General features: G+C 39.3%; 1 protein-coding gene across 1 annotated transcript in view; it reads right to left on the bottom strand.

Moving 5' to 3' along the window:
• Positions 1–1,665: 1,665 nt before the first annotated feature.
• Positions 1,666–27,679, bottom strand: part of LOC124777663 (transmembrane protein 164) — a 165,670-nt gene continuing 139,656 nt past the window's right edge. The window contains exons 4-5 of the mRNA XM_047253145.1: positions 20,960–21,060; positions 1,666–2,135 (exon numbers count right to left, since the gene is read on the bottom strand). Of these exons, the coding sequence (XP_047109101.1) occupies positions 1,809–2,135; positions 20,960–21,060 (428 nt within the window). The 3' untranslated portion in view covers positions 1,666–1,808. The remainder of the gene's footprint in view (positions 2,136–20,959; positions 21,061–27,679) is intronic.

Here is a 27,679-nt window from a genome sequence, read left to right as displayed (position 1 = left end):
CATGGGAAACAACTATGGATTTACATGAAAGAACTGAAACTCGCAGAACTATCATTTGTTACAATTATCAGTGACGAAGAATATTTACTATGCCTAATTATTTGAGTACCTCATTAGCTTTCTATGTTTTCTGAGTGAAGATAACATATAATGCAGCAATGTTTTTTTTTTTCCTTTCATAGCACTAGTTATACATGCTAATTCATGGCCCAATTGAAAGAAAGGAATGTGTGCAATAACACAAAACATCCTTTGAAATATTGGAACTATCATATCACACACAAGCTACTACCAGTCAGCATCTGCGACAAACAGAAAGTTACAGAAGATAAAACTACCTGCATGATGTATTACAAGCACCTTGTTCTTGTCACAGAAACTGATTCATGAACTAACAATGTGTCAAAATATTTTCATTTTGAAATGAGAACTTTTATGTACCTAGATCTCACTGCACAGATAAAACTGTTCACTGAACTGTTGTCTGCAGGATAATATTTCAGGTTTGTAAACAAAGATCCACATAACCCAATGTACCTCTGGCTGAAGTGGTCAGTGTTGTCAAAATATAACTGTGACCAATGGATCCAATGAAACACTGTATAATTTAAGGTGCTCTTGTAGGGCCAAGAGCCTCTAAAACTATCCTGCAGATGACAGTTTATTCATCAACCACAAAAACTGGAGTATTTTTTATCACAGATTCATGATTATTATTAATTCTAAAAAAATTCTGAAGGATTCAACAGCCACCTCCTAGCACAAAAACTTAAAAAACAGTAAATAAATGTGTTGCAAATAAAATAACAAAAAAATCAGTAAAAGTTTTACTAAAGAAGCAATCCATATTAAAAGTCAATCATCTTAAATAAATCACAACCTGAAGGCAAGAAAATCACAGAAGACAAATTCTGCACTCATATATATGCATAAAACTGGCCAAAATTAATGAAATCCACATTTTCACTAAACAGTAGTAAACTGATAATGAAAATAAATGCAAAAAATTATGATACTTTGAAAAAGTAAATACAGTGCTTTTTAAGAACAGTCAGAATTAAAATTCATGTTTCAGTGCTCTTAGCTGAAACTGTGTATGCTAAAACACAATTCAAGACACAGAATAAGGGATAAAGTAATACAGATCATTGAACAACATACCATTATGTACCTGCCTGTCAGTGGAATAGCACAATTTCGAACATAATTAAGACATTTTAAGGCAAATGCCATTCACAGCATTTAACTGTGCAATAACTGAATACATACACATTGTATTTTAAGTACACATTTCACAATATCATATTGAGTATTCACACATTCAATGTATCACACATAAATAAGGACATCTTCACTGCAACAACAGCTACCATTTTATCACGAACACTGTGATGATATCCTAAAAGGAACAGGCACTACCTTTTACATGTAGGTACACTACCTCAATAATCTCATTTTATACACAGCTGTTATTAAATTAAATTTTAAAACTTAAAAGAATTGAGTTTGGTATAAAAACCCTTCTTAAAGGCACTTGTACAGTCAATCTAGGTAGATACCTAAAATGCCTCCTGTCAAAAAAAAAAAAAAAAAATGTAAATCTGAAAACGACTAGATCAACACAATCAACTGATACAATTGATACAATTAAAATCATCTCGGCTTTTGTGACAAACTTGTAAAGAATTATAAAGAGTTTCATTCTTTGCTTCATTTTGCTGAAATAAATATTTACTAAAATAGTACTGACGGCTACAAGAACACAGCATAGCTGCTACAACTTACACAAAAATTATACAGATACTGTCTTAATCAATATGATGACAGCCGTTATTCGTAGAGTGAAATTCTGGTGAATGTTTTTCTGGACTTGCCTGTGGACTTTGTTTTAAGGAACTTCGTTTACCTGGTCCTCTATCCCCTTGGGCCCATGAACTCATGTCAAACTCCAGAGTATTCTTAACTTTTGTGGGACCAAATTTTGTAAGGAAAAATGCCGCCAGCATGCAATATGTTTTTGAAACTAGTGGGCACAGAATACCCTCGTGAATAATTGTGGTTATCCGATAGTACTGTCCATAGAATGGATCAACACCAATAGGGCACATAATGTGATTTATATTTATACCCGACCACTGAAACAGAAATATAAACAATACATTCAGTGCTTAAAAATGTTTGGTAAGCAGAAGAGCATGCATATTTGTATCATGTGTTACCTGCATAATTTTATACAGCATATAGTCTAATAACATTTGCATGTGGCATTAACAGCACACTTACACTACTGGCCATTAAAATTGCTAGACCAAGAAGAAATGCAGATGATAAATGGGTATTCACTGGAAAAATATATTATACCAGAACTGACATGTGATTACATTTTCACTCAATTTGGGTGCATAGATCCTGAGAAATCAGTACCTAATACAACCACCTCTGGCTGTAATAACGGCCTTGATATGCCTGGGCATTAAGTCAAACAGAGCTTCGATGGCATGTACAGGTACAGGCCCACGCAGCTTCAACACAATACCACAGTTCATCAAGAGTAGTGACTGGCTTATTGTGACGAGCCAGTTGTTTGGCCACCATTGACCAGACGTTTTCAATTGGTGAGAGATCTGGAGAATGTGCTGGCCAGGGCAGCAGTCGAACATTTTCTGTATCCAGAAAGGCCCGTACAGACCTGCAAAATGTAGTCTGTGCATTATCCTGCTGAAATGTAGGGTATCGCAGGGATCGAATGAAGGGTAGAGCCACGGGTCGTAACACGTCTGAAATGTAACGTCCACTGTTCAAAGTGCCGTCAATGCAAACAAGAGGTGACCGAGATGTGTAACCAATGGCACTCCACACCATCACGCCGGGTGATACAGCAGTATGGTGATAACGAATACACGCTTCCGATGTGTGTTCACCGTGATGTCACGAAACACGGATGCGATCATCAAGATGCTGTCAACAAAACCTGGATTCATCCGAAAAAATGACCTTTTGCCATTCGTGCACCAGGTTCATCGTTCAGTACACCATCGCAGGCGCTCCTGTCTGTGATAGAGCATCAAGGGTAATCGCGGCTATGGTCTTTAAGCTGATAGTCCATGCTGGTGCAAACGTCGCCAAACTGTTCATGCAGATGGTTGTCTTGCAAACGTCCCCATCTGTTGACTCAGGGATCGAGATGTGGCTGCACGATCCGTTGCAGCCATGTGGATAAGATGCCTGTCATCTTGACTGCTAGTGATACGAGGCCGTTGGGATCCAGCACGGCATTCAGTATTACCCTCCTGAACCCACTGATTCCATATTCTGCTAACAGTCATTGGATCTCGACCAATGCGAGCAGCAATGTCGCAATTTGATTAACCGCAATCGCGATAGGCTACAATCCGACCTTTATCAAAGTCAGACACGTGATGGTATGCATTTCTCCTCCTTACACGAGGCATCACAACAACGTTCCACCAGGCAATGCTGGTCAACAGCTGTTTGTGTATGAGAAATCGGTTGGAAACTTTCCTCATGTCAGCACGTTGTATGTGTCGCCACCAGCGCCAACCTTGTGTGAATGCTCTGAAATGCTAATCATTTGCATATCATAGCATCATCTTCCTGTCGGTTAAATTTCGTGTCTGTAGCACATCATCTTTGTGGTGAAGCAATTTTAATGGCCAGTAGTGTAATTTAAAATATTATATAACATGTTAAATTTTATAAATACAACATGTCAACAGTTTTTTTTCTCTGAAATGAAAATACTAGAGAATAAAATGGCCAAGATATTTTCTGTGTAGCAGAGAGCTCCAACAAAAGGAATAAAACATTAATTATTTACCTACCATAGTCCATCACCAAGAAGTGGACTCTTTCCAAGCTTTCTTAAAGATGGCATGTGCAATAGACTATGCAAGAAGTAAAACTGAATATGACAAGAATGCCCTGAAATTTAGTTCAATTACTATTTTTAGGAGGTTTCCTGATAAACACACATTGATACAACGATGACCAACCAAAATGTACACATATGACTCTTTAGAAGTAAGTTGAATGTTTGCAACATCTGATGCTTGCTTGAGTAGTCAGTGATTCTTCCTCTCCTGGTCATCATCGTCGTAGCAGTACCACATTAGCACTTCATCTCTTCATAATTTCCCAGATGAGGGTTGAAGGACATAAAAGAACTATTACAGTTATGACAGTTCCACCAAAGGTAAGTTAGTTTTTGGCAACAACTTATAATTTGTAAGTGTAGAGTCCTATTTCAAAAAATAATCTGATTATAGGCCTACAAAGTTGTTATTCATGTCAGTGATTTTTGTTTCATGGGCAGTAGACCACCATGGACCAATGCATATTTCCCTTCTTAACACTTTGTTTTCCAACAGTGGAGACATCATCAGAACTCAGATAGCACACTGAAGTTGTTTAATTTTGAATCTGCTGTGCAAGTCTTTATAGCTTCTGAAGATGTCTTTAGCGGTGGAAGACAAAATGTTAAGCAGGGAAATATGCCTTGGACCATGTTCTAATGCCAATGAAACAAAATTCACTGATAAAATTAATATGTTTACCTTGTGACTTCCTTCATCCACAAAAAGTTTTATGTAAACCTTCTTTTTCTAGGGTGTATATTTGCTGGGATCTTTTTCTTTTAGTATTTCCTGAGGCATAGGCAGGGTGTACTAAACACTCTGGGCATTCCACTTGTTCTCCTTCCCTCTCTCACAACCCTCAAAAAGCTTGCTGTTGTGTATTTGAGAGCTGTCACAATGAAGTCATAATGAAAACATTTATGAATGTGAAAACAAATCAACTGAATAAAGGTTAGCCATTTTGCAGGTTTTCTAATGAAAACAAAGTTGAAGCAGGAACTCTTAGCAAAATTACTGCAAACCTGAGAAAATAACTAGTGCAGTCTATTTATGTTAGTTAGCTGTTGTTCATCTATTATGCTTGTTTAGTAAGTATGGAAATATACTGACAAATGCAAAAAGATAAAACTTACCTACATACTGTATGAAAGGTGGTCTTTTTACATTTATCATTATTGTCTATTACAACAGTAACAGAAGTCTGTAATCCCAATCTCTAGCTAACCAAATAATTTACGGAGGAAGAAAATAGTAGGATATGCTCTCAATTTACTCTTGAATTTTCCCACCTTTATTTATCTCGTCATAGATGGAACGTTAAACACCATCCCTCCAACCTCCTTGGATTTCCATGGACTTCATGTTACTTGTCTTATTCTTGCAGGTGGTGTATGAGGTGCCTCACTTTAATCTCTACTGCAGAATATCTTAAGAATACATCATACAAAAAAGCATTTCTGATAAAACCTATTGTAGAGTAAAGGTAACAGTATTAGTTTCAGTCTAGATTTCTCTTTTTTATGAGAACCCCCATGTTCTATTACATATACCGTTTCAACATTAAACTTAAGTAACTTTTATTTGAAGCTTCTTTTTATTATCCCAAATGAGGCAGTGCTCAATGAAAATAAAGTAAACTTATTTTTTAAAACATTAGAATTCCTATTGAATGTGATCATCCTACATCAAAAACAAAGTTTTATGATGCTGTCTTTTTAATTTTGGCTGTTGGCAGTAGCTTTACCAAATGGCCAACACAATTAGGTTGTGCAAATATTTGTTGCACATCATGTGTTCCTGGTAAAGGCCATTTGTTTTCCAAATTTGAGTCCTCATATGTGTACTAAGTGATTCAGAGACATTTATATTTTCATCATTTGACATACAGTGAAGTGCAATCCTTCTGTCTAGGTCTGTGAGAGTTGTCTGTAATGCTGTGGGTATTGATACAGTATTTATCTTCTAATATGTGATGACTTACCTGTTACCATGCTGTAGGGATAGTGACTATCATCACTGATAAAAATTTAGATCCCAGCCATTGTTTAGATTTTGAACAAAAATAATCAGTAATGGTGGTCAAAGTCTTCTGGTATAAGGTATCACCCTCATTCTGCCACACGCATTGTCAAAGAGTGCAGAGGATCAGATAAAGGTTCAGGATACAATCTTGCCCTTCAGATAGGAAACTGTTTGTCAAAGTGGAAGAATCAGCAAATCAGTAATGTTCAGTAGAATGAGGATGCAGAAAGAAATGAAAACAACTACTTTAAAGACACGCAAAGTTTACCCACAGGAAATGTGGCCAGCTATCCAAAAAGTACCACAATGATTTCCACCGGCACCAAATTCTTGATTAGTCCTCATTTTGAATCTCCAGGAGAAGACTGCTAAAAAGGAGAGGACCACGAGAAAATAGTTGGGAAACCAGTGAAACAGTAACATGTCATGAGTTGGAGTGTGAAATCTAAGAAGTCTGAATGTGGGAGGACACTACAAAATTTGAAAAGGAAAATAAAATGGGTCAATCTAGATATTAAAAGACTCAGTAAAGTGAAATGGGAGAAATTAAAGGCTTTCTGGTTTGATGAATATAGGGTAATATCAAAAGAAATCACACAATTGGAATAGGACCCATTATAAATAGGGAAGTAGAAGAAAGAGTGAGTTACTGTGCAGTTCAGTGATAAAATTATTCTCATCAGGATTGACAACAAACCAATGCCAACAACAACAGTTAAGGTCTACATTTCAATGTTACAAGTAGAAGATGAAGAGAGAGAGAGTGAGAATACAGACATAAGAGAGAGAGAGAGAGAGAGAGAGAGAGAGAGAGAGAGAGAGAGAGAGATTGTCGAATGGGCATATTCACCATATAGGAATAAGTGGAATTGGAAGCAATGGCATCAACATTAAGACTGGAAAAGGAATTCCACTAAACAAATAGGGGAGATGTGGAGGAGGAAATGTCTAGTTATATGAAAGAAGGAAAAGTAGATACATATTTGGAAGACATAGGGGACCCAAGAGTCTGGCAGAGCTTTGAAAGACATACAAAGAAACAAGGCAGAAAGGACAGATAACTATAGTAACCTGCTGGTTACTAACAAACTGCCCATAGTGGACATTAAGTCAGGCCACTACGGCATGACTATTGGGCATCAACATTCAAACGATGTGCCTGCAACTACCAGCGGAGGCCGCCAGGAGCAGCCTGGTCACCAACTGCCATCACCAGGTCTGCTGTGCACACATGGCACTGCACCAGTGACATGTCACATGGATAGGGTCTTTATAAGGGCTGTTCACTGTATTTGAGACAGGTGAAATACTTTCACTGTATTCTTGTTGATGTCACTATGGCCCAATGAACTGTGTCTTCTTTACAGCTGTGTGTTTCCTTGTGCTCCTAGTTAGAGAAATAACATTCTTTTGGAAATTCTAAAATCATTGGGGGAAGAGGTAAGCAAGAAATTAATTAGCATGTAGAATCTGTGAAACAAAACTGGAGAAATACCACTGTGCTTTCAGAAGTACATCATCCACACAATCCTGTAGATAAATGCAGGACCTCTCCTACAATCAGCTTAACAGCTCATGCACTCAAGACACTATAGCAAAAGGTGGGTCATTTACACTGTGTACAAGAACCAAGATGAAACAATAAGAATGGAAAGTGATGAGTTAGTGTTCAGATTAAAAAGGTGTAGGGCAGGGATGCAGTCTTTCTCCCCTACTGTTCCATCTGTACATCAAAGACGCAATGATAAAAGTAAAATGAAAGATCAGGAATGTATACACAAACAACATGACCACAATGAAAAAATGTTTATTCTTGCTCAACATACAAGCGAAGAACAGCTGAGAACATAGACACAAAAACAAAAGCCATCCAAGAACTGACACAAGCAGTTTCTGATGGTGGATGCCATGCTGTGTGTACAAATCACATGGCCCACTGTAGGCAGTCTTTGGTGGCCAGGCAGTGCAGATGCTGTTGGTGGCATATTCCAAGTCTAGTGCGCCAGCGACCCAGTGCTGCGGCATGTATCAAAGTATAACATACACGGTTATAGCAGCCACACTCTTTTGGAAAAAGGACACACTGCCAATGTGAGTATCAGGGTGACTGTTGAACCATCCATGGCCTCTGCAGCAGACACTGCAGAGGATGACAGCAACGGCAGGAGATTCTGGGCCAGTACAGGTAAGTAGGGGCAAAAGTGGTGCAGCCATTGACAAGCACAGTGGCCACTCCCCTGTGAAGTATCATAAAACAGGACTGGTGACAAGGAGGCTGGTAGCATATCAATGTCCAGTCCCTTGACATGGTATGGCTGAACCACTGGTGATGGCACCAGTCCATCAGTTGAGGGGTCCAGTGTCAAAGGACCCAAAGGCACCATTCCAGTCAGCAAAGCATCACAGGAAGACCTGGCAGCAGTTGCTGCAGAGGCTTGACCCCAGAGGAGAGGCAGGAGGTGGTGAAATCCACAAGGAAGATGGGTTCACCCCCACAGTAGGGAAGTCTGTGGTGATGCACGATCAGTCCATCACTGGTGCACACCATACAGAGGTGGTGGCCTCAGCTGTGGACCATAGCTGAAATCCACTTTGGTCAGCGGCCGAACCTATGAGCCCACAATGTAGCGCCAGGAGCTGATGAGCACTGTGCCAACAGGTGTTAGTTGGGTGGCATGAGGAGATGCAGGAGGTTGCACAGCTGGCAACCAGGGAGCCTCTCGTCTGTGGAGGAGTCTGTGACACACTTCATTTGAACACTGAATGTGTGGCCAAGATGTCGCTGCACCATTTGATTCGGGGTGAAAAGGAGCAGCAGTCACATGGAGAGTTCCTTGACAGGTGTAGAAATCATTGAAGGCATGAGCCACAAACATCTAACAATGGAAACTCCCCATTGCACTCTCCTCCAATTTAGTGTTAAGAGGGTCTAGTGAACAGCACATCAAAAACTGAACACAGATCAAGCATGGAAATAGGAAGACAATGTACTGAACTGTGAAAAAAAGGCAAAATAGAAACAGTGAATGGTCCAAGAACAAGAAGTGCAATATAGAACAGCAATGGAGAGAGACGGCATCGTGGTTAAGTGATTTTGATGGACTGCCAAGTGGGCAAGCTGCATTCAGGTCTCCCTCGTGCCATTTTCTTTTTCTTCGCTGTTTGCTTTATTCCACTTTGTTTATTTGTCATGGTGTAACATCTGATTGCAACAGCGAGAGTTAAGGTAGGAACCTATAATGGAAGTTGATTCTGCACAACTATTCTATTGGTTGGTTGGTTTGTGGGATTAAAGGGACCAGACTGCAACGGTCATCGGTCCCTTCAACTATTCTATTAGCAGCCAAAAAGAAGTGGATTTGAATGGGAACTGCAAATGTTTGATGACAAGGTGACAAGTCAGATGAATCCTCCAGTGGAATACACGTCTGGTGTGTCATACATGGCATTAGTGACAGTACATGTGTCATTTGATAGGAATTTGTATGACTAATAAGTGAGTCAGATATGTCTCCTTGCCCAATACAGGTGTTCGTACAAATGTGCATGTGATTACTCCCAAGGAAATAATGAAAATATAACAGTTTGTTGCATAAGCTGCAACAATGAACTCAAGAGTTTCACAATCACACAGTTTCTCTGTGCTCTGTTAAAACATATTTTTTTAAAGTTCTTGAAGTTTTGTTCCATTTAGGAAGTCTTGACTCTTGAATTGTTTTGTTGTAACATAGTTCACATCTGTTTATTTGTTGTTTTCATGTCTGTGACATACCTATGTGGTATCTCGTCTGCTCTCACTCTCTATCACATTTACTTGCGGCAGTAATGTATTCTAACATGTGACTCATAGTCTACAGCCAATGTATAGTATGACATCTGCCAAGACTACAGAAAGAGAACAAACACTTCAATGACTGAACGGACAGTTCATAATGTTCCCAGAATGAGATTTTCACTCTGCAGCGGAGTGCGCGCTGATATGAAACTTCCTGGCAGATTAAAACTGTGTGCCAGACTGAGACTCGAACTCGGGACCTTTGCCTTTCACGGGCAAGTGCTCTACCACCTGAGCTACCCCAGTACGACTCCCACCCTGCCCCCACACTTCTACCAGTACCTCATCTCCTACCTTTGAAACTTCACAGAAGCTCTCTTGCAAAACTTGCAGAACTAGCACTCCTGGAAGAAAGGATCTTGCAGGAGAGCTTCTGTGAAGTTGGGAAGGTAGGAGATGAGGTACTGGCAGAAGTTTAACTGTGGGGTTGGGGCATGAGTTACGCTTGGGTAGCTCAGGTGGTAGAACACTTGCCCGTGAAAGGCAAAGGTCCCAAGTTCGAGTCTCGGTTCAGTGCACAGTTTTAATCTGCCAGGAAGTTTCAGTTCATAATGTTGGAGGGGGGAGGGGGGGGGGGGAGGGAAGGAAGGGCAAGAGGGAGTTTTGAACACAGGTCACCTATTTGGTAGTCCAACACTACAATCACTTAACCACAATGCCGTTGCTGCTGCAGTTTGCCCTTTACTGAAATTCTTATTCCTGAACCATTCAATGTTTCTATTTCACTTTTCTTTTCACACTTCAGTGTTCCTTCTTCCTGTTTTCATGCTTGATCTGCGTTCAGTTTTTGACAGGCTATCCATTGGGCCATCTTACCACTAAATCTAAGGGGGAAAGGGGGAGGGGATGGAATGGGTAGTTTCACTTGTAAGGAGATTGGATAATGTATAGTAATTTAGAGAAAGCATCAACAACCAGTAAAAATTTAGGAAATCAACATGTATGTCTTCCCATGTACGCTGTGATGGTGCATCACCTGCAGTACTGCCTCTTGGATAGCATCAGATACGGCAGGGATCTCCAGTCTGTTATGTCAGTTTATCCACCCTGCTGACTGTATTTGAATATGCTTGATAAAATGAATGGAACATGAGACAATATGCCATTTAAATTTAAATGCCATGTTTAGAATCCTAGGATATCTTCACACATGCAGAGAGCCGCTCGCTGCTAAGTGCCTTAAATTAGTATGTTCAGTTTTAAATTATTGTAACTATATGTTGTACAGAATGATGATGCAGCCAGTGTTCATCATTTTATCAGTTATTTGGCCTGCTGTGGAAGAAGATTTGGTGACCACTGGGCTATAGTGAACCGAAACGTGCTGATGGGCCAATAACTTGGTAAGCAAGACCCCCTCCCCCAAATGTTCTTGATGTAGACCAAACACATTTCATTGTAGGGCAGTTGGGATCTCAAACCTAGGCAATAGCCCATCTTTAGCTAGGAGAACACCACCATCAAAACTGGAAGGCAGTTATGGAGGGCAAAATAGTAATGCAAAGGATTAGAAACACTGCCCAGAGGCCTGTTGGGCCAACCATACTGGGCACAGTGAATAATTTGATGCCAAACCAGATCAACAGTTACAGCAGTTGCAATCTGGCAGCCCACAATAGGATACCCTTCAACTGTGTGTTGTGCCTCAACATCTACACAAAAATGAAGGAATTCATTCTGATCAAAAGTAGGATCCAGCTCCATGGGTGCAGGGACAGTGCATCACCACTGGCATGCTGCACAGTAGGTCAAAAATGCATTTCATAGTTGTAGTGAGACAGAAATAAGGCCTAATGCTGAAGGCAATGTGCTACTTTGTTCAGTAAAGAAGCTGAAGGATCGAACAATAAAAGCAAGGGCTTGTGGTCAGTGATGAGGTGGGACTTAGACCTGTGCAAGAACATACGAAACTTCTGGAGAGTGTAGATGATAGCGAGCACTTCCTTTTCAACTTTAAAGTAGTGGTGCTGAACAGAATTGAGTGCTTTTGACACCTAAGCTACTGAAGGTTTGGAACCATTCTAATATTGATGTGTGAGAACAGCTTTGAGCCCATACTGAGATGTACCAGTAGCCAAAATGAAGTGGGTGCCAGAATGGAAAGCAGCCAAACAAGGAGCAGAATGTCACGTAAATTGCAAGAGTGTGATCATGTGCTCTCATGCGGGCATCCACTGAAAAGAAACATTCTTGTGGAGTGACTCCTTGAGAGGATGGGCAAAAACAGCCACACATGAAATAAATTTATGATAGTAAGTGATGTTAATTAAAAATGACTGGAGTTCTTTGAAATTTGTAGGGCAAGGGAGAGCTGTGACCAAAGCGACATGACGACTTAAGGGCATAACACCACCCTGAGAAACCTCAAACCCCAAATACACAATCGATAGCTGAAGTAAGTGTGACTTGGTCAAGTTGCATTTCAACCCTGCAGTACATATGACTGTGAACAAGATGTGTAGGTTGTGTAAATACTCTTCCATGGATGAACCCATCATGACAATGTAAGTGAGATGGTTGATGCAGCCCATAACGGACACTATGAACTCTTCAAAAATCGCCAGGGTGCTGGACACACCAAACAGGAGGTCTAGACATATGTACAACTTGAAGGGCATGTTTATTAGAGGAACCATTTAGAATCCTCATACTTTATACCTTTAGAATACTCATACAATGAAGCCCCTGAACAGGTTTCAGATAAATCAATTTTTGAGAAAAACTGGCCACTGGCATGTTTAGTCAATAACTCCTCCAGATTGGGCAAGGGATAGATGTCAATGATAGACTAAATGTTAACTGGAACTTTAAAGTCACCACAGAGGCAAAGTTGACCAAATCGATTTTTAACCATTGCAAAGGGGGAGAGGGGGGAGGGGGCAGAGGTAAGCCCACTTACTCAATTTAAAGACCATGTGACCCCCAACAATGTCAGCCTGTCCAATTTTGATTTCACTTGAACACACAAAGCCACTTAAATGAGACGCACATGGAAAAAGCAGGGCTGCACTGTAGATTTCATGGTAATGTAAGCTGCAAGAACTCAGAACACAGAGAATCTAATTCTTGGTAAGGGACTTGGTGGAAAATGAGGTGCACTATATCTGAAGTTGAAAAATGAAAAGCACTGAAAGCATCCAGACTGAACAACTTTGTGTTGCCAGCATCATCCACTACCAGAATAGTCAAGGAACAAACCACAGATTTACTCTTGTAACTCATCAAACATTAAGTAACCAGAGGCAATGCCACCAAATCCACATAAGTTTGTGGGTTCAGCAAATTCATGGCTGCACCTGTGGCCACTTGTACTCAGAGCACTTTGCCCATCACTTGGACTTCGATAAACAGTTTGTTGTGATTCATGAGCACTGAAGGCACACAATTAACATCCAAGCCCATGTCCGTATGAGGAGGGTGGGAATGACACACAGACACTTTATGTCCTTTTCTCCTACAGTTGTTGCAAGTCACCCACCCCGTAGGACACAAAACAGTATGGGCAAGATGGGAATGCAGAGAGCTGCTGAGCTGCTGTTGCTCTAGTGATTGTTGTTTGGCGCATCGCTGTCCAGTGTTTATATACTTTCTTAATCGGTCTAAAAACCCGCTTAATGTTACATTTCTGTAAAATCATTACAGTCTGATCACTAACTGTTTAATAAAGGGGAGAGAAACTGTGTTCTTCCATTGTTGTGTTTTATTGTTGTCCCTCAGCCTACTATTATTTAGTTGTAGAACACTATTTACATCTTTTCCTGAATACCCACTATTCTCAAAAGCGTACTTCAGATTTTTTAATCTGACGTCAAAGTGTTCTGTTGTGTAAATTTTTTTTTTTTTTTATCTGTTTACACGACTTTTAGTAACATCCCTGCTTTTTTTGTGGATGTCAGTTGGAGTTCTTATGCAAATATCATTTTGCCTGTGTGACTTTCTGAAAAACTCTATGTTTCAAGCTACCATTATGCTCATAAGTAAAATATCAAAGAAGGATATTCCTTTGTCATTTTCCTTTCCCATGGTAAACTGAATGTTTGGATTTACATTGTTTGGATAACAATAGAATCCTTCTAAAGCTTTCTTACCACTTATCAAGTCACAAATGTATCATCCACAAATCGATACCTTTGAGATGCTCCCTATTTGCTTTTCCTAGAATTGGTTGTTCGAAGTTTTCCACATAAAAATTAGCAAATGGAGGATCTAATGGGTTAATCACTGTGACATTATCCCTGGCTCATAAAATGCATCATTCCATTGAAACTAACTAGAAGGCAATGTCAAACTATGTTGAAACTTATAGGAATATCCTCAAGAGCCAATGTTATTTTTTCAAATTTCTCAATAAAATGAGTAAATGTCCCCAATATATGGTTGTAAACGAGCTGCTGGATATCTTGCTATCAGGCATGTGGAGGAATTGATAACATTACAATGGGTCTCATAGGAAGATCAATTCATTAATTTTGGATAGGCCATGAAGTCAGGGACACACAGTCTTTTTGAATGAGGTTGATGGCTTTATCAGAGCATTAGTTTTCATCAGTTGCAGCTGGAAGGTTTTAGTTTTTTGTATCTTCTTGATGTTAAAAGGATTTAAATTTTGCTTTAGTAATAGTCTTTATTCATAACAACAGTAGTGCTCCCTTTGTCAGCAGAAAGAAACACACACTTCATCTGCATTTTCTTCTTTTGAGATATTTTCTCTTACTGCACCTCACTCCTGAAGATGTCCTTGTTAGTTTCAACATAGTGTCTTTATTCACTATGATTGCAGTTAATAAAGTTTAGATTTATGTAATGGATATTTTCCTGGGGGATTTGAGAGCTCTTTTTTTACACACTGTCTTACTTCTAATCAGTTCCAGTTGAATGAACAATTTTATGAGCAACCTGATAATGTCGCAATGGATAAACCATTAGGTCCTATGACTGCTAATTTTTTTATATGGAAAAATTTGAACAAGCAGCTCTAGAAACAGAAAACTAGAAGCTATCTCAGTGGTATCTGTGGATGATACTTTTGTGGTTTGGTCACATGATTAAAAAAGCTTATGAAGAATTCTTTTGTTATCCAAATAATATAAATCCAAACATCCCATTTGCCATGGAAATGGAAAAGGACAAAGAAATATCCATCTTGGCTATTTTAATTATGACACAGACCAAGAGAAACTTGAAACAAAGTTTTTTGGAAAGTTACATATGCAGACAGACATTCGCATAAGAACTACATCCACGAATTTGCATGCCAGAACACCTGGATGCTGAATTAAAAAAAACCTGCTTCAGGCTTTCGAGAATAGTGGTTATTCAGGAAAAGAAGTAAATAGAGTTCCACAACCAAATGAGTGTAGGCCGAAGAACAACATTAAAACACAACAACGGAAGAACTCAGTTTCTCTCCCCTTTCTTAAAACAGTCTCTGATCAGACTGCAATGATTTTACAGAAACATAACATCAAACCAGTTTTTTAGACTAAAGTATATCAAACCCTCTGATCTGCAAACGATAAAAATCCTCTTCTGACAGCACACAGAGTATATAAAATTCTGTGTACATGTAGTAAGGTCTACATTAGAAGTACGAAGGAAAGTGTGAACAAAAAGCTGAAGGAACATAAGTCTTTGCCAACTAGGGAAAATACAGAAATCAGCTGTAGCAGAACATCCTTTTGAGTTGGGAAATCATGAAGTGCAGTTCTCCAAAACCAATATTTTATCCACAATGATAAAACTTTGGAATGATTTTAAAAGAAAAGAAGAAGCCATGATTTTTAGTGACATATGGACAACAGCTCTGCCGTCCGCGGTGGCCGTGCGGTTCTAGGCGCTGCAGTCCGGAACCGCAGGACTGCTACGGTCGCAGGTTCGAATCCTGCCTCGGGCATGGATGTGTGTGATGTCCTTAGGTTAGTTAGGTTTAAGTAGTTCTAAGTTCCAGGGGACTGATGACCTAAGATGTTAAGTCCCATAGTGCTCAGAGCCATTTGAACCATTTGACAACAGCTCTACAGAATCAATAGGTAAGTTTTGTCTTCGACAAATGACAATCGCTAGTTGGTTTTTAACTTTGACAAGGATTATCTCTGACAATCATGTGTAAACTTTGACCATGCACCTTTTCTGCAGCATTTATGTTGCCCTCTGAGTCCAACTTGTCAGTCAGCAAGACTCTACAGAACTAGGAGCACATTCTGAAGAAGTTAAGAGCAACTCTGGACAAAAATGAGGAATGGGAAAATATCAGGGACCACAGCCATATAACCAAAAATTCTTACAACTGATTATCTATCTGATATTACTGAAAGAGAACGAGTGGAATTGCTCAGCTAAGTGTTGAGTTGCCCAGAATATTATTCCTTATGTCATCAGAGAGTGGAAGTATGAAAAGTGTGTTAGCTTACTAATTTCTACATCCTCAAAATTGGCAATTGTTCTGATTGCAAAAGTTGCTGAACCTAGTTGCTTTAGGAGATCCAAAATATGAATTTTCCAATTAAGATTCTCATCTATATGTACACCCAAAAACTTAGTATGCTCTACCCTGGCTACTGACTTCTTTTGATGTTTTATGTTTATTGAAGGAATTATACTTTTTTCAGCACAAAATTGGATGTACTGTGTTTTTTCAAAGTTCAGAGCAAGCCCATTTGCAGAAAACCAATTAATAACTTCTCATAACACCTTATTGTATCATTTTCTATTAAACTTTCTTTTACTGGATTAATAATTATGCTTGTATCATCAGCAAACAGTGTCAGTTCAGCAGCTTGTTTCTCATAAGAAGGGCGGTCATTCACATATATCAAGAACAGGAGGGGACCCATGATCAAACCTTGTGGAACACCTAATGTAATTTCACCTCAGTTAGATGAAGTGGCAAACTCCTTTGAATCACTGGAAGCATATAGAGAGACTTTTTGCTTCCTGTTCTGTAGATATGACTTATACCACTCATATGCTGTTCCATTTATACCATACAATTGTAATTTCTGTATCAATGTCATGGTTCACACAATCAAATGCTTTGGATAAGTCACAGATATTTCCACTGGTGACATTTTACTATTTAAAGACTATTATGTGGACAGTGAAATTGTATATTGCTGTCTCAGTGGAACAGCATTTCTGAAATCCGAACTGTGATTTACTAAGTATCCCATTACTGTTGAGATGGCTATCCACTTTTGAGTACATTACTTTCTCGAAGATTTTTGAAAATGCTGTAAGCAAGGATACTGGCTGGTAATTATTGACATCTGTGGTTTCCCTCCTTTTGTAGAGAGGCCTGACAATGGCATATTTTAACCTGCCTGGAAAAATACCCCGAGTCAGTAATGCATTTCATATGCAACTCAAAACATCAGCTGTAATTGCTACACATTGTTTTAATAACTTGTTAGAGATGTTATATACTCCAACAGAACCTTTATTTTTCAAAGATTTACTAATTCTCCTTATTTCACAAGAGTTTGTTAGATGAAGCTTAATCTGACGAAAATTTTTCAAAACTGACTCTTCCATGTACTGGCTGGCTTTTTCTTTTGAACTACTCTCACCGATTTTTTCTCCTACAGTAATATTACCTATCCCAGTGGTTATTTTTCCTGCCTCCCTTCTAACAACATTCCATATTGACTTTATTTTATTGCTGGAGTTGTTAATTTCTTCTCTAACATACATATTTCTTGATTTCCTTACAACTTTTCTCAGTGTGTTACAATAATTTTTATAGTGTAAAACTACTTCTGGATCTTTACTAGTTCTTGCTGTCTCATACAGTTTTCTTTTTCTGTCTGAAGACACTTTAATACCTGTAGTAATCCAAGGTTTCTTTGAAAAGTTTGTGTGTTGCATTTAGTAATTTTCTTTGGAAAACAATGTTCAAAAAGGGATATAAATTTATCAAGAAATACGCTGCATTTATCATTAGCATTTGGCTCATTACATACATCTTCTCAGTTTACATTTCCTAAACTTTCTCGATAGTGATCTATAGATACCAGGTTGAGCACCCCACACTTTTACTTAATGGTTTCTGAAGTGTACAGCCTGTTAGGTTTTGCAAGTTAATCAGTTGTGCATCATGGTCAGATAATCCATCTACCACATCCTCTTGCTGTACAAATACATTATCTATTAGAGTACTACTGTCCTGAGCTATACGTGTAGGGAAATTGATCACTGATCCTAAGATACATGTTGTTAATAACAGTTCTAGTTCACTTTTCCTATCAGAATTGCTTAGAAAGTTAACACTGAAATCACCACAGATTAATAACTTCTTCTTTTTGTCCAACAGACAGCATAATAGGGAGTCAAACTTTTTTATGAATAGCTCCCAATCTCCTAGTGGAGATCTGTACAATGTTGCTAATATCAACACAACATTATCTAGCTGAAGTTCACATGCACAAACCTCAAAGCACTGATCAACACAAAATTTGCTTACTTCAACAGTTCTGTATTTGTACCCTTGTTCTACAAAAATGGCAATTTCTCCTTTATCCATACTAGATCTACAAGTGTAAGATGCTAAATTATAACCATTTATACTGATATTTTCCATCGCCACAGTTACATGGTGCTCAGACAGATAAAGTATATCAATCTCATTCTTATTTTTGAGATCATCTAAACATATTATCAGCTCATCTACTTTATTTTTTATTCCCCTGATATTGTGGTGAAGTAAGTTGATACCACCCTTAGCTTTGTCCCTATTTGCTGTGCATACAGTTTCTTTTCTTCTATTTTCCTTGGTGGTTGTCTGCCTGGAATTTGGCTTTAAACTAAAAGAAAAACCTGTCTGCCGGGTCCCAATAACCACAGGGATCACCTCTTTTGTGACTGTGGCCCCCCTTACAGTATCTGCTGATAGACAAGCTAACTTATCTTTCCCCTTCCTATTAAGGTGCAGGCCATGTGTAGGGTAACTACACCTACCAATAGCATCAACTAGAACAACACTCATGTGAGACTTTGCTGGTGTCTGGAGAATCCCGTTCAGCTCAGTGTTAAAACGCTTTACAGCGGTGTTTACCCAGGGCTGATCATGGCGCTGAAAGACGTCACAAACCCCACATTCATGTGCCCAGTTTCTGCTCCTATTTTATCCAGGTCACTCCTAATACTATATCTTGGCTTCATAGTCAGGCTGTTTCCTGCTCCCCCAACTATAATTACTTGATCTTCCTTCTCAAAGTCCTTGCATAGCTGACCTAAGTTTTCTGTCACCTGGATAAGGCTAGCACTCGGTTTCACAAAACATGTGACCTAGTACTCTGTCCATAATTTCTCCTGAAGTTGATGGTCCACACCCCTCCCATGACTGCTACCTATAAGCAGAATTTTTCTTTTGCTATTCTGGTTTGATCCTGACCTGTCTTTGCTAGTATTCTGCTTCAACCTACATTCAACTACATCTGAATGAAGCTCTTTCTCCACTACTTCAGATAGCAAGCCAAACTGATTTGCTAACTGAATTTCAGAAGTTTTATTAATTGTTTCCCTTTTCCGCCCTTTGCTTGCTACCTTTTCCCAGCGCCCATAGTCCTTTTCCTCCCTTACCTTACATAATTCCAAATTTGCGATTTCTAATTCAGCCTCAAGGGCACAAATCTTTGCCTCCTGTTCTGCGATTTTTCTGTCCTTTCTACATAACCTACACTGCCATGGAAGAGCCTCATTATCTACCCTCGTTTCCTCTCCGCTGCACTTGTCCCAATGAAACCACAACCTACAATCTATACAGAACACACCCCTCTTTCAAATTTCTATGGCAACTGCCACACTTGTCACACATGGTTTGATAGTAAAACATAACACAAAAGCAGAAAATAAATTCAACAACACAATAGTTTCATAACCTGTACTAATATGTAACTAAACGCTAATGTAAACAAACTTATAAACTTGCTTCAGGAACTTTTAAATAACCACACAAATTCTGGATGAGAGACATGAATTAATTTAACTTTGAAGTGCTACGTCTAGTCAAAAACAAATATCTACGCTCATACAAAATTTACGAAATTTACAAACTCATGACTGCCGACCTTTATGAAATACTTCCTTTTTGATGTAATTACATTAAGAAAAGTGAAACCTCTAATAGATAGATTAGTTAAGAAGTAAATGCACTAGTCTAAAATGTAATATTAACTACATTAGTTCTTATTTCAATATTAATTGCTTAACTTAATAAGAACTTCGTGGAGATACACTAACCATCAATAATCACTTCTAACTACAGAGACTTCAGTTTTGGGGGAGTAATGAGCTACTATAGAATACCAACCCATTTTCCACAGCCTAACTTGCTAACTGCACCTCATTGTAGCTTTTATAAAAAAACACTTTTCCAAGAAAGCCCTGTATGGCCTAATCAGTCGAGCTGAGAGTAGACTAGATTAGATTCAGTTTTCGTTCCAGAGCCAAAAATGAGATGGTTCTCTTGGGTGTAGAATATGTCAGAAAGTAACATAAAAAAACATAGAATATTCACTTCCCTGAACATTTGTCTAGAGATTGTCAAAATATGTGAATACATTACAGTAAAATGGAACTGCTAATATGTACAGAATTAATACACTGTAAGAATGAAAGACAGTTATACACTTTTAATAACTTTATCATACACAAAATACCTGCTCTTGACTGTTGTGATCAAGTGCTGTCAAAACTTGAGCCAGACTGACAGTATCTGTTAAGATATTCATCTACAGAGTAAAAGGGGTTGCCTATCAAGAGGTCTTTCAAACTCTTGTTTAAACTGTGCTTTATCTGAAACCAAGGTTTTAATGGTTGCTGGTAGTTTACTGAAAATGCGTGTTCCTGAAAATTAGATACCTTTTTGGATCAAGGCATGTGATTTTAGATCTGTATGTAGATAGTGTTTGTTCCTAGTATTGATACAACGTATTGAGCCACTGATTGGAAAAGAGACATATTATTTGCAAAAAATTTCATTATTTTATTCCATATTTTTGATGAAAAAATGCGAGTGATGGCAAAAATTTATTTTTTTAATAAGTAATAATCCTTTGAAACAACCTGCAAAAACAAATCATCATATACACAGAACCAGATAATCTATTTCTATTTTCACTGAAATTGCAGAACATCATCCACAGTTAACTTGCCACATGGTGACTACATAAAGAAAAATATTGGTAAGATAAAAGTTACATTAAAATTAGTAAAAGATATTTTTACTTACAAATGAACATGTCTGTAGAACCCCAAAATGGTAAATAAGATTCAAACCATAACTCAGATAACACCAGTTAAAATCTGACAGTTTTTCAATGTTGTACACACCTGAAAATTAGTGTGGAGTGTTATTCAATGATGGCATTTTTGAGAAATTAAATTCATTAATTTCATATGGAGCAACAGAGTCACAAGCAATTGAACACTGGAAAATACAACAGGAAATAACTACACCCCTTCTCCCGCAGTAGTATTCTACCACCCACCCAACCTACACAATGTCCTTGTTTGTCCCTACTTCAGCCCTGTTCCCACTCCTTGTCGCAAGGCTCATATCTCTGTAACAGTCCTAAATGCAAGACCTGTCCTGACTCTCCCTCTATCACCAACTATAGGCCTGTCACAAGCCTCTCTCACATCATCAAAGACGGAAAATTCCAAGTTTAACATCCATTGACAGCACTGTCATTAGACACTGAACAAAAGCACAGATTACAAAAGGATGTGAAAGGAAATCACCCATGCCCTTTCAAAGGAACCATCCTGGTATTTACCTGGAACGATTTAGTGAACCAAGCGAGGTGGCGCAGTGGTTAGCACACTGGACTCGCATTCGGGAGGACGACGGTTCAATCCCGTCTCCGGCCATCCTGATTTAGGTTTTCCGTGATTTCCCTACATCGTTTCAGGCGAATGCCGAGATGGTTCCTTTGAAAGGGCACGGCCGATATCCTTCCCAATCCTTCCCTAACCCGAGCTTGCGCTCCATCTCTAATGACCTCGTTGTTGACGGGACATTAAACACTAACCACCACCACCACCACCACCACCACCAATTTAGTGAAACAACAGAAAATCTAAATCTGGATGGTCGGATAGGGATTTGAACCATTGTCCGGTGTGCTAACCACTGTGCCACATCACTTGGTACAACATATCAAAGGCAAGGCCACCTGTGAAAGCAGCTATGTGATCTATCATCTTAGCTGCAGCCACTGTGCTGCATTCTATGTGGGCATGAAAAGTAACAAGGTGTTTGTCTGCATGAATGGTCATCACCAAACTGTCTCCAGGGAACAGCTGGATCACCCAGATGTTGAACAACACAATGTGCTTGATTTCAATGACTACTTTACAATATGTATCATCATGATTATTCCCAACAACACCAGCTTTTCTGAACTGCACAGGTGGGAACCCTCCCTCCAGTATGTCCTTCATACTCACAAACCTCCTGGCATCAACCTTCGCTAGTCACTGTCGTCCAGCTGCCTATCTCTTTGTCTGCTCCTACTCTACTCGTCCTCACACCTTCTATCCCGTTAGTGCACCTGCATAGCCCTTTCTCCTCCTCTGCTTCTCTCCACCCCTCTGACCCCCTCCCCCTCCTTACCCTGCCAGCATAGACTCCTAATGCTACAGCTAGTAGCCTACTAACTTGTCCTTTACCATGTCTTTGCATGCTACCACAGCCAGCTCTGACATCTTCCCCCACCACTACACTGCTATCCCTCCCTCCCTCCATCCCCACCACACACAAAGCATCTGCTGTTCCCCCCACTACCAACTGCAGCAAAGTCCACTCACCTCAGACATAGTAACGGTCAGGCCTTAGCATCCAGAGGTGACAGTGGCTCTGAGCGTGCGTGTGTGTGTGTGTGTGTGTGTGTGTGTGTGTGTGTGTGTGTGTGTGTTGGTACACTTATTTTGCTTTGGTTATATCCATGTCTGTATCTGATGATAAACCTAGTCAAATAACTAAATAATAACTAGCAGTCTTTTCCAAAGTGTCAGTGCCTTCATTATGTCATGAGCTACTGTTTACTGAACAATGGAACGTCCAGAGTGGAATATTCAAAAGATGATATTGAGTTGCAGACAGGCACAACGAAAAGACTGTTCACACTGAGTTTTTGGCAAGCCTTCTTTAGAAAAGAAAGGAAACACACACACACACACACACACACACACACACACACACACACACACACACACAACACACACACAAATGACTGCTCTCTCCAGCTGCTCTGGCCAGACTCCAACTGTTGCATTGAACCAAAGCAGCAATCTGGAGTGAGGCAGGGAAGGGGGAGGGTTAGCAGGGTATAGGTGGGGGAGGGAAGAGTGCTGTTTGGCAGAGCATTCAGGGACTAGAAGGCAACATAACAAGGCTGTCAGGAGGCTGTGGAGGAGGACAGGGGGGGGGGGGGAGGGAGTTAGCAGAAAAGAAGAGGAGCAGAGAAAGGAAAAGACTGGCTGGTGCATTGGCAGAGTGTGGCGCACAGTGAGAGTGATGGGATCTGAACTGGGAGGAGCTGATAGGACAGAGGGGCAGAAACTGTTGGATGGAGGGTTTGCAAACAGTGGGTTATCATAGGTTGAAGCTTGGATAATTTTAGGAGCAGAGAATGTGTTGTAAGGATAACTCCAGTTCAGAAAAGCTAGTGGTGGAGGGGACGATTCATATGGCCTGAGTTGTGAAACAGCCACTGAAGTCAAGCAAGTTACATTTAGTTGCATGTCATACTACAGGGTGGTCCACTGTGCTCTTTGCCACGATTTAGTGGTGGCCATTACTGTGGTGGATAGCTAGTTGGTAGTCACACCAATATAAAAAGCTAGGTGGATGGACTGGGCAGGTCTTCCACCTGGGTCTTCCTCAGTAATATGATTCCTGTGGCAAGGGGCTGGGATTTGGAGTGGAAGAGAGACGGACAAGGATGTTGCGGAGGTTGAGTGGACGACACAACACCACTTTAGGAAGGGTGGGAAAGATCTTGGGTACAATGTCATTTCAGGAAATGAGGACAGATGAAGCCCTGATGAAGGATGTGATTCAGTTGTTCCTATCTGGGGTGGTATTGGGTGATGAAGGAGGCGTTCCTTTGTAGTTGGCTCTTGTGGGTGGTGGGAGAATTGGGCGTGTGTAGGAACATGGCACGAGAAATTGGTTTACAGTCTACGTCTGAGGGTAGTGCTTGTGAAGGCCTTTGTGAGACCTTCAGCATACTTGGAAAGGGGGTTCTTGTCACTGCATACACATCATTCTCACATGACTAGACTGTACGGGAGGGATTTTTTGGTATGGAAAGGATGACAGTGTCGAAATACGGTAATATTGGTATGTTTACTGTGGACAGGGATGTGTATGGATCATCAGAGACAAGGAATTCAGTATCCAGGAAAGTGGCATGTTGGGTTGAGGAGACCAGGAGCAGTGGATGGGTGACAAAATGTTGATATAGTGATCTAGACTCAGGGCTAATTACATCGGCTGCCGTCCTTCACTGGCACTTCTGGATGTCGACACTTTATGACCTGGGCCTCTCTGACCCATAGCTGAGCACTCATACACTTGGACTGAACATCTGCATAAATTGCTTCATAAAAATGTATTCTTGAAATGGCTTTCTAAATATCTACTGAATTTTCATGCCAACCCAGGAAAAATGGACATGTGATATGCCAGTCCTACATGGCACTTCTAAGTGTGGTGTTCAGAAGTTAGAGATTCATGCAACTGCTTCTTCTCTAGTGAGTTCTCTTACCAAATCAGCACCACTTAATGAAGCCACCTACTGCAGTAATCTAATAAGAGAAGTGTTTGATACATCTCTCCAGTGATTCCTTTCTTCAAAAAGCATAACTTTCCTTCTCTCTGGCATTTATGATTGCCTTATTATTCACACTACTAAAACTTAAAAGCTGCATTTAAATAATTTGGAAGGAGTAAATCACAAACTTTGGATTTAGGGTCCACCAGCAAAAAAACTGCTGAGAGACCCTATTTGCATAAGTATGAGTGCTTGCTGAAATGTAATGCCTGTAAACTTTTATTCTGTTCTCAATATCGGTTCAGGTATTACGTGTCTTGCATATTGCTCGGTTGGCTTCACCCTTTGTTGATGCGAAGTTGCCTCTACCAGGTGTACCAGTATGAAATGAGCGTTAAGATACAAATGTGTCGATAGGGAACATTTGTTGTGAATGAGCCTTAATTTTTTTTTTGTTTGGTTGGTATGACATCTGTCAAAGATATTTAGTATACATCAAGTCATGGAACAAACAACATCATATGTTTTCATTGTGTTAACAATGTCGAATTTTGTACCAGAAAGTGATGATTTGCGAAAAGCATTAATTTTTTTGTTTTCATTTGAAAAAAAAAAAAAGTGCTGCAGAGTCGCATCGAATGCTTGTCGAGGCATATAGTGATCATGGTCTATCAGAAGCAACATGCAAAAGATGGTTTCAACGGTTCAGAAATAATGATTTTGATGCAAGAAATGAAGAACGTGGAGGACCACCAAAAAAGTTTGAAGATGCTGAATTGCAAGCATTATTGGATGATGATGATACTTTGAGTCAGAAGTAAATGGCAGCAATGCTAAATGTTGCACAACAAACCATTTCTGGCCGTTTGAAAGCTATGGGAAAGATCCAAAAGTGTGGAAAATGGGTGCCACATGAATTGAATGAAAGACAGCTGGAAAACCGAAAAACCATTTGTCAAATTTTGCTTCAAAGACATGAAAGAAAATCAATTTTGCATCAAATTGTTACTGGCGATGAAAAATGGATTTATTTTAAGAATTCTAAATGGGAAAAATCATGGGTTAATCCAGGACAACCATCAACATCGACTGCAAAACCAGATCGATTCAGCAAGAAGACAATGCTCTGTGTTTGGTGGGATCAGAAAGGTGTGGCGTATCATGAGCTTCCAAAACCCGGTGAAACTGTGAATACTAATCGCTACAGACAACAAATGATCTATTTGAACTATGGATTGATCAAAAAAAGACCAGAATGGGCCAGAAGACATAGCAAAGTAATTTATTTACACAGCAATTCACTTGCACACAAAGCAAAACTGGTTCAGGATACAATCAAAACACTTGGTTGGGAGCTGCTACCCACCTGCTGTATTCACCAGACTTGGCCCCTTCCAGCTACCATTTGTTTTCATCAATGGGACACGCATTGGCTGAGGAACACTTCGATTCCTACGAAGAAGTTGAATATTGGGTGTCTGATTGGTTTGCTTCAAAAGACAAACATTTCTATTGACGTGGTGTCCACAAATTGCCAGAAAGGTGGTCAAAATGTATAGAAAGCAATGGTCAGTACTTTGAATGAAATGTTTTTACTTTTCAATTCAAAATTAGTGTTTCATTTTCACAAAAAAATGCTCATTTCATACCGGTACACCTGGTAGACAGATTTGAACTGTAGTGTGTAACAAGAGGTGTGTAATTTAATTATTTCAATGTATTGTGAAACCCACAGAAAACTGAAAGCTCAAATTCTTAGAGTGCATCCACAAATGGAGCACACTCCCTTTCAGCATGACAATGCCAGACCACACAAAAGTGCTGCAACAAACGCAACAATCCAATGCCTTGTGCTTACTGTTATCCACCATCCTCCATACAGTACCTAACTTACACCCACCTGTTTCTCATCTGTTTTTAAAACTTGAAGAAAACCTCCATGGACCTCACTTGTTATTAGAAACTGGTCTCTCATGGGGAGAAATGCGTCTGTCGTCAGAGTGACTATGTTGAGAAATAAATATTTAGACATGAAAAATAAAGATGTGGAATGTTAATAAAGTTAGTTTGATTTAAAAACTAGGAGTTTTCACATTAAAAATTCAGAGGCATTAATTTTCAGCATGCCGTCACAACTTCAATTTTCTAATATTTTGTATTATGCAATGAAATGTTTCAACCTATCAGTACAACACAAGCTCAGCAGATTAGTTAATCATACTTCAAGTACAGTGGATCATATTTGGGAACAACTAGTGAGGATGTGGAATGCAGCAGAAGGGTTACAAATGAGATATATTTTTCCAGTTAAAACATGGCTACATCTAGGTCTCTTACCTAATTGAATTTGAACTTTAACCTTAATATACAAATAAAATTTAATAAATGCAACACAATCACATACATATAATACATATTCATACAAATAGAATAAGTTGTCAAACATAAACAATTTCCATTTGCTTTTATAACTTTAATTTACAAGAGAGATGGATTATAGTACTATAGTTGCACACTTCCTTCTTTGCACACAAGAGTAAGGTTAAACTGTAGGCAGTGAAGACAAATTTTGTTCCTCTTTTTGAATTTGTAACACTATAGAGCACTTACTGCTGAAGTGCAAATGTCTCAGGTTTGAGTCTAAGTCCAGCACAGTTTCAACATGCCAGGAAGTTTTGAAGTGATTTTTATTAATACCAGTCTCGATACAGTGAATAGCAGTCTAAAAACAGTATTTTCTGTCTGGAAAGTTGCCTTGCAAAAGTGATGCAGTACATATATGGCTAAATACATAGCTACAACAGAAGATCATGGTTTTATTATTTTGTTTGAAACACAACCTCATGAGTATTTTTAGTTTTAAGAGAATTTCTTATTCTCCTGATGTCTCTGGGATAAGGTGAAATGATCTTAAATTGCCTGAATGCTTGTGAATGGTGAATGGTGTTGTACTGTTGCCAAATATACCACCACACTTTTTCTTTTGAGCTGACCACACCATGTTTCTATGTCATGTTTACAAAGTGACTCACAGTGACAGTTGCTACGTACACACATTAAAAAAAGTTTTGCATCACCTCATTTCTGAGAGTTCCGGAACCTGTACAGAAAACTGGAATAGAGATCAACATAAACATCATTTATACTCTTTTTATTGCTCATGAAAACCA

This window comes from Schistocerca piceifrons, chromosome 2, assembly GCF_021461385.2.
Source record: "Schistocerca piceifrons isolate TAMUIC-IGC-003096 chromosome 2, iqSchPice1.1, whole genome shotgun sequence".
In the NCBI taxonomy this organism is placed as follows: domain Eukaryota; kingdom Metazoa; phylum Arthropoda; class Insecta; order Orthoptera; family Acrididae; genus Schistocerca; species Schistocerca piceifrons.
The sequence above is the reverse complement of the archived record's forward strand: the minus strand, read 5'-3'. Positions and strand labels throughout refer to the sequence as shown.